Genomic DNA, 7,500 nt, shown 5'->3' with positions numbered 1-7,500 from the left:
GGAAAAATAGAGAGTGAAAGAGAGGCTTTCATCAGTGTAAGTGGAAAAATTCAGATAGCCAGCTTAAATGTGACCTGAATAAAGAAGTTCTGGCAAAAAAGCAATTTGACCTTCGCCTGAACAACTGCAAAAAACTAAAAAGAAGAAGAAAAAAATCAAACTCAAGTCACTCATTTCATTTCAGATATGCAGCTTTATCCTTTTATTGCAGCACATCCTCCTGTTCTCGCATGTTAATACTAAGAGTGCAACATGAAAATGTATACAAAAGAAAGAAAGAGACAGACATTTGAACGAAAAAAAAAAGAAAGAAAGAAAGAAAGAAAGAAAGAAAGAAAGAAAGAAAGAAAGAAAGAAAGAAAGAGAGACAGACATTTAAAAAAAGAAAGAAAGAAAGAAAGACAGAGAGACAGACAGAAATGTATACAAAAGTAAGAAAAAGACAGACATTTTTAAACAAAAAAAAGAAAGAAAGAAAGAAAGAAAGAAAGAAAGAAAGAAAGAAAGAAAGAAAGAAAGAAAGAAAGAAAGAAAGAAAGAAAGAGAGAAAGAAAGAGACAGACATTTAAACAAAAGAAAGAAAGAAAGAAAGAAATTTAAACAAAAGAAAGAGAGAAAGAAAGAAAGAAAGAAAGAAAGAAAGAAAGAAAGAAAGAAAGAAAGAAAGATCGAAAGAAAGATCGAAAGAAAGAAAGATCGAATGAAAGATCGAAAGAAAGAAAGAAAGAAAGATCGAAAGAAAGAAAGAAAGAAAGAAAGAAAGAAAGAAAGAAAGAAAGAAAGAAAGAAAGAAAGAAAGAAAGAAAGAAAGAAAGAAAGAAAGAAAGAAAGAAAGAAAGAAAGAAAGAGAGGTTTAATAATAATAATATCAGCACAGATCAGGTTTATTCACAATTATTTCCATATCCACTCTTCTGGGAAGGCTAGAGTCTAGATTTTGTGGTGTGGCTGTGAGGGTTTGTGATCGCTCAGCTATAAGAGCATTAGTTACAGTAGGTCAGCGCTCTGATGTTAAATGAGGAGGTCTGTAACTCGGTCAGTGCGGTTTCTCTGGCTCGTAGTATCGGTTTAAGCAATAAATACATACAAATGTGATAGAAAGGTGTCCACAAACTTTTGGCCTACTATTTTGACTACTGTACTGTCAGTACTTTAATTACAAAAAAAAAAAGAAAAGAAAGAAAAAAATGAATAGACACGTCGCCTCATGACATCCGCTTACGCTTGCCTTAATCTGGAAAGAAGATCTGTGCTTTCTTGCACATCTTTGCACTGGCAATCATCCTGCTGATGCAGTCAAATTTCTGCTCCAAGCAAGCAATTCATATTAGCAAATTAATTCAATGCATTGCACTCACGCCAGCTCGAAATAATGACAGCATGAACACGCCATCATTATCCATCCATTATACATACATTCATTTCCTGAAACTTATTATGTTCTATTATAATACAGTCTTACTGAACAGTCCATTTTGATTGGCTGGAGGGCGTGTGTTTGAAAGCATTTACACGAAGTTGGTGTAGGGACACTGGACAAAAGATAATTTATAATATAATTTATAATATGAAATTTAGAAATTTTCTACAAGCAGCTAATTTCAAGGGTGCAGCAGGAGCATCAGCAGACCTAATCAGCTCTATGGGCATGTTTTTTAAACATCCCATTTCACATTTAGTCCCCATTTGCTCTTATAATAACCTCTCCTTTTTTTCTGGAAGACATTGCACTAGATTTTGGACTGTATCAGGTACTGATGATGTAAGGGGAAGAGGCCTGGGGTGCAGTATCTTCCAATCGTCCCAAAATTGTTCGGTATTTCGACTTGAGTTCTATAGCAGGCCACTCGAGATCTTTCATTCCAACCCATGTAAAGCACATCTTCATGAAGATGCACTGTGCAAAGGTGCTTTGTCATGCGAAACAGGTTTGAGTCTCCAAGTTCAAGTAAAGGGAAAAATGGCATGCCAACACCTCCACTGTGTGCCTGCAACTTTGTGGTGACAGTTTGGGGAAGAACCACATTTGTGTCCCAATACTTTTGCACATATAGTGTATGTCGGTTTTACTCTGGCATGTAGCTGTCAAAAGACGGGAGCCAATCTTGAGGAAATCATATTTAGCTGGCTAGTTTGTTATGCTTACTCTGTCTACAGCCCGATGTTATTTTCAGGCAAACGCCAAGGCAATGTTCGAAAATAATCTAATAAAATTTATATAAAAAAAACTAAATATTTACACTGTTTTGTGCAAAACATACCATGTTTTGTGCCAGTGTTCAAAACTATTTCACAAATTCTGATTTTATGAGATTCATCTGGATTATAATCAAAACAGCATTTATACTGCAAACCAATCTGCTCTAAAAGTCAATCCAAATCCATTATTCATCAGCAGATCTTAAAAAAAAAAAAAAAAAAAAAAAAAAAAAGAACAGCAGACTTTTAACCAGTTGCTCCAAGTTCTACATGTTGGTTAGATATTTCACACGCACGGTGCTGCAGATTCTCAATGACATTCACATGGTCTCGGTATACCATTTCAATTTAACCAGAAATGTTTTTCAGCTTTTGGACCACATTTTCAGCATTTGTTTTGCTAAAAGCTGACATTTCACCCAGGCTTTATTTTTTGTAAACATACAAATAGCAGGCTCTCTGGTCATATCCCCCTATTGTCCTTTAATTTCGACAAGATGCCTGGGCTCTGAGTATAAAAAGCGTCCCCAGAGCATGATGCTTCCACCACCACAATATTTCACTGTAGGTATGGTTTAATGTATGACCTGCATTTTCACATCACTTTGAAACTTAAACCAATAAAGTGCCTTAATCTCAATTTGTAATTTTAAATGTAATTTTATTACACTAAACTCCACTGGGTCACTTTAGGGGTATCCTATGGCTTGTCTTGAGCATTTTTTTTCAAGCCACCATACATACGGCCCACAATAATGCGCAGATCTTCAAATGGTTATCAGGTGCATCTTCACTTTACTTTAAACCCACTGAACTTTGTAACTCATTCAGAGTCACTGTTTTAACAGGTTGTCCCTGAGTTTTGTTGGACAACCGTGTCTAGATAGAGCTTGGGTAGTTTGATGGAGCTCCAATTTTCCAGCAATGCATACTGGCACTACCAAACTTAATATATCATCACCTTATTGTCAGGTTATGAAGTTACATCACGTTATTTTTTACTGACATAGAACGCTCCTTTATTTTCCCTCCTTTCCTTCAGACTGACAGTCTCTTCAAAGGCAGGTCAATTGAGGTGGGTTTTGTTAAGCAACTAAAAGTTGTAAAAATGTTCACAGGTGAAGGCCAATTAGAAGCCTAAAGTGTCGTTGTTAGGACAAGAATTTTTGATCTGGCGCTTCTAATACCTGGGGAGATTAAATGCTTAAGCAAGCCGTATTTTTCACTTTTTGATTTTCTTTGAACTACTTTGCTGACCAATTATTAATTTCGTCTTTTAAGATTCACTGTAAAAAAGCATGAGCTTGCAATACAAATATTGACAGAAAGAAAATGTGCATCTGATCAATTCCTGTGGATCTGAATATTATTACAAAGCACTGAATTTGTTTTCTAAAAGAAGAGATGCCAGCGTATATATTGGTCGCATAAAAAAGGATCAATTTTATTCAAAAACCTAATTTTGTGTTTTGCTGCTGGTCAAAATATAAATAAATTGTGTTCTCCCAGACTGCCATGGGTATATTTAATGTAAACAAAGGTATACAGCACGGGTCCCCAACCACTTGGCTGCGGACCACCATCATTTGGAACAAAAAAAATAAAAACTTTTTTAATTTGTTTTTATCGACTTTTGTGGTCTGCCAGGTGTATACTTGTACATATAAGATTACAAAATTAAAGTTGTAGCAATACAAGGATAACGTAGTAATATATATTGATATATATATTTAAAAAAACGTACAGGCCGGGGTCTATTTCTTTGATCAACATCCTCATAGTCTCTTGAGAAACAACATATCCTATTTAAATAACATGCAGATGTGACCACTGGTCGCCAATACAGACTGAACAAAGAAGCGAATTTCCTCAAATGTCTGCCTGATTTTTTCTTCTGAATCAATTAGTTTTCATACAAAACCGTTACAGTGTCCGTTCCCCAATTATTAATTTCCTTATTGCTAAATCCTAAACTAAAGTAGGAATGAACCAAATCCTCCACAACCATTTTATGCAAAACTGTAAAACCATTTTTTTTATTAATTTTTTTTTTTTTTGCAATTCTGTGAGAAATAATTTTCTCAAAATATTACCACTTTATGTCATATGGCTATGTCTTTGTTCTTAAAATATTTTGACTTAATTCTCTTAATTCTGACTTTATTTTCAAAATATTTCCACTTGATTCTCGTAATTTCGACTTTATTCTCCAAATATTTGTTCTTCATTCTCGTATTGCTTTAATCCTCTAATCTGAGATCATTAGTTTTTAATGTGGCACTAATACGCTGTTATACTCCAACACTTGTTTCAGTCGCCTTTTTTCTATGCATTGAAAAATAAAGCTCCGACTGATTCTGCTTCATGTTGAGTTGAGTAACACTTTCATAATATGTGCAATAATAATTTAATCATATAATTATGTATACTAGCAATATAATATGCACGTTACTGCACATGAAGACCTTCCCGTCCTGATCCACGGTAGAACCGCATTGCATTAAACTGGTCGGTGATGCACAAAAGTTTGAAGACCACTGGGTTACAGCACAATCCTGAGTAGAATAAACTGTATATATTGCGATAGCTAACTTATTGGAAAAGCGAGAAGGATTTTTCAACTTCCCTGCGTAATAAATACCCTGCTCATACATGTCACTGACTAGAAGAAAATGCTAATGCACTGTTGATGGTTTTTATTAATGACTGCGTTAGAATCCCTGATAAAAACGCAATTCTTTATACACCAGCACTGTGATATATTGTGAAAGAAATGATACTCCTAAAGGGTGGGTATTACATTTGCACAAAACCATTTTCTCCCCCCGCACAAAGGTTTTCATTCACCTTACTAACATGCTTGCATGTGTGCGCTGCATCAGCTGTTTCTCACCACCTTTCAGTTTACTCTCCCGGATTTCTCCACAAGTTTGTTTCCTGCATGCTGCTCGTAGCACTCATGATATAGAATATAGAAGTTCGTATGTCGGTATTGCACCATACTGGCCGGCTTGTACATTCCAGTCTTAAAGATTTAGATCAATTTCAGTAAATAGGAAATAGTGTCTTATAACCCTGTGTCCCAATAAAAATGTCTATCTGGTTTGTGTATATTGTGTAATATGCTGAAACTAACCCTGAAGGAGATCTCCAGGTTTTCTCCACCCCAGATGTCCATGCCAGCGTCATACGTTCCGATCTCCTCAAAGTAATCTCTGTCTATGGAGAACAGTCCACCTGCCATTGTAGGAGTCCTGCACAGAAAAAACACACACACAGAGAAATTCATCATCCCCTTTAGCTTATTGATCATTTTTATAAAAGCACCAGTCCTTAAAGGTTTCTCTCTCTCTCTCATAACAAATACATCATTAAGCAGAATGAGACGAGATCTTCCACCCTTCTACCTCACCATCTGTTATTGAACATCTATTTTCGAATGCTTGGCTCTCTGTAAACAAGCTTTCTTTCCACGGCCGCGCAGCTTTTTCCTGTTTGCCCTTCGTTCGGCTTTCGGTCCACTTATTTTCCACTGGTGAGACCCTGTTGTTGTTCTCACTGCTCTATGCTTGTTGTCGCTTTGTGTCGGCTATAAAAGTTAAGATGCTGTGTTGTTCAGAAAGACACACTATGATAGTGAGCGGAGAGGGAAAAAAACAAGTGAAGTAAAAATAAGCGCCGGGCTGGACGTATACTCAGAAAAGCCTACAAACGGCAACATCTCCATGGACATGTGAGCTTTAATTTTTTTACTTTATTTGTCCTGAAATAGTCAATTTCAGGTTAAGAATTAAAACGAGTCTAAACCTTCTTTATGACTATTTCAGGTCAAATTATATTTTCTTTTACTTTTTTCTTGTTCACAACTGTTTTGTAAACGGAAACTCTATGTGGGATCATACACAGAGGCAGAACGTGGGTCAAACGCACAATCTAGATCATCTTATGACAGACGGATCCAATATCGATTATTGACATGTCCAGAACACACACCTTTTAGAAGTAAATTAAGGTACCAGACTGTACTTTCCCCCTGTTAATACCTTTATCCGAGTGTGTGAACCTGCACCATGTCTATAATGTGAACACTGACATCGAAACGCGGCAAATTCAGATTCCAAGTTCCAGCGGCCATCTGGAATAATATTAATAACCAAATTCACTAACCGTCCATTTGCCAGTGGCATGTTGTTGTACAGTTTGAAATTGTACATCGGCTTCACTGGTGGAAGGGAATCGGTTTTCGGTATTATTTTTTAAAGGTTTCGATCTTTGGGATCACACTATAGAAAATGCACTTAAACAGTGACAATATATTGTTCACCTTCAGCACACTACTTGCCAAAAGATTCATTTTGTTTAAATGGAAGGACCCTCCTACTTATTTTCTATGGATTAAAGAAATCATGAAATATCTGACATTAGAAAAAGTAAGAAACTCCCTACAGTCTGTCCAAAAATTCTACAAGATTTGGCAACCCTATTTTGCATTTGTTGAAAAAATGGAAATAGAAAATACAACCTCCAGCTATGTATATGACTTAATTGTTTTATTTATTTGTTTACTTTCATTTATTCTGCTGCTTGTGTATGTATAGTAGGTATATGCACATGTACAGTATCTCACAAAAGTGAGTACACCCCTCACATTTCAGCAACCATTTTAATACATCTTCTCAAGGGTCAATACTATAGAAATAAAAAGTTGGATATATTTTGGAGTAGCCGATGTGCAGTTTGTATAGTAGTACAGATTTGAGAGAATTGTACTCGAAGCACCAAATTCCAACTGCTCCAATACAAGATAAACAAATTTGTTTGGTCCTGTCATGCAGACAAAAACATCAACATGATGAATAGGACATGTGGTTTTGCGTGGTTACACAACGTACAGCTGTTATCACTTAGGGTGTACTCACTTCTGTGCTGTTTTCACAATAGCAGCTGTATGTTGAGTTCTTTTCAGAGGACAGTAAATCTGTACTGCTATACAAACTGCACACTGGCTACTCTAAAATATATCTAAATTTCATTTCTATTTTATTGTCCTAAATGGTGGCTGAAAAGTGAGGGTTGTACTCACTTTGGTGGGATACTATATATATACTTTTATGTGTATCTAGTTATTTATTTGACCAGAATTTAATCTCATCCATGTTAAAGGTCTGGTGACAGTATATTTTGTTAAAATATTACATTTTTAAATAATATTTGGTTATAAAAGATTCATATTTTTGAGCTAACCTTAAGCGTATAACTTCAAACCATTCGACTTACACGAGGCAAGACGATGTGGATTTG

The 7,500-nt window shown here is 35.7% G+C and overlaps 1 protein-coding gene across 2 annotated transcripts in view; it reads right to left on the bottom strand.

The window, feature by feature from the left end:
- galnt1 (UDP-N-acetyl-alpha-D-galactosamine:polypeptide N-acetylgalactosaminyltransferase 1) overlaps positions 1 to 7,500 on the bottom strand; it is a 125,677-nt gene that overhangs the window by 10,765 nt on the left and 107,412 nt on the right. For both annotated transcript variants that reach the window (XM_083529960.1, XM_083529961.1), the window contains one exon: positions 5,336 to 5,453. In XM_083529960.1, the coding sequence (XP_083386086.1) occupies positions 5,336 to 5,453 (118 nt within the window). The remainder of the gene's footprint in view (positions 1 to 5,335; positions 5,454 to 7,500) is intronic.

Source organism: Silurus aristotelis, assembly GCF_946808225.1.
Source record: "Silurus aristotelis genome assembly, chromosome: 25".
Classification (NCBI taxonomy): Eukaryota; Metazoa; Chordata; class Actinopteri; order Siluriformes; family Siluridae; genus Silurus; species Silurus aristotelis.
Note: the sequence above shows the minus strand (reverse complement) of the source record. Positions and strands in the feature narration are given on the sequence as shown.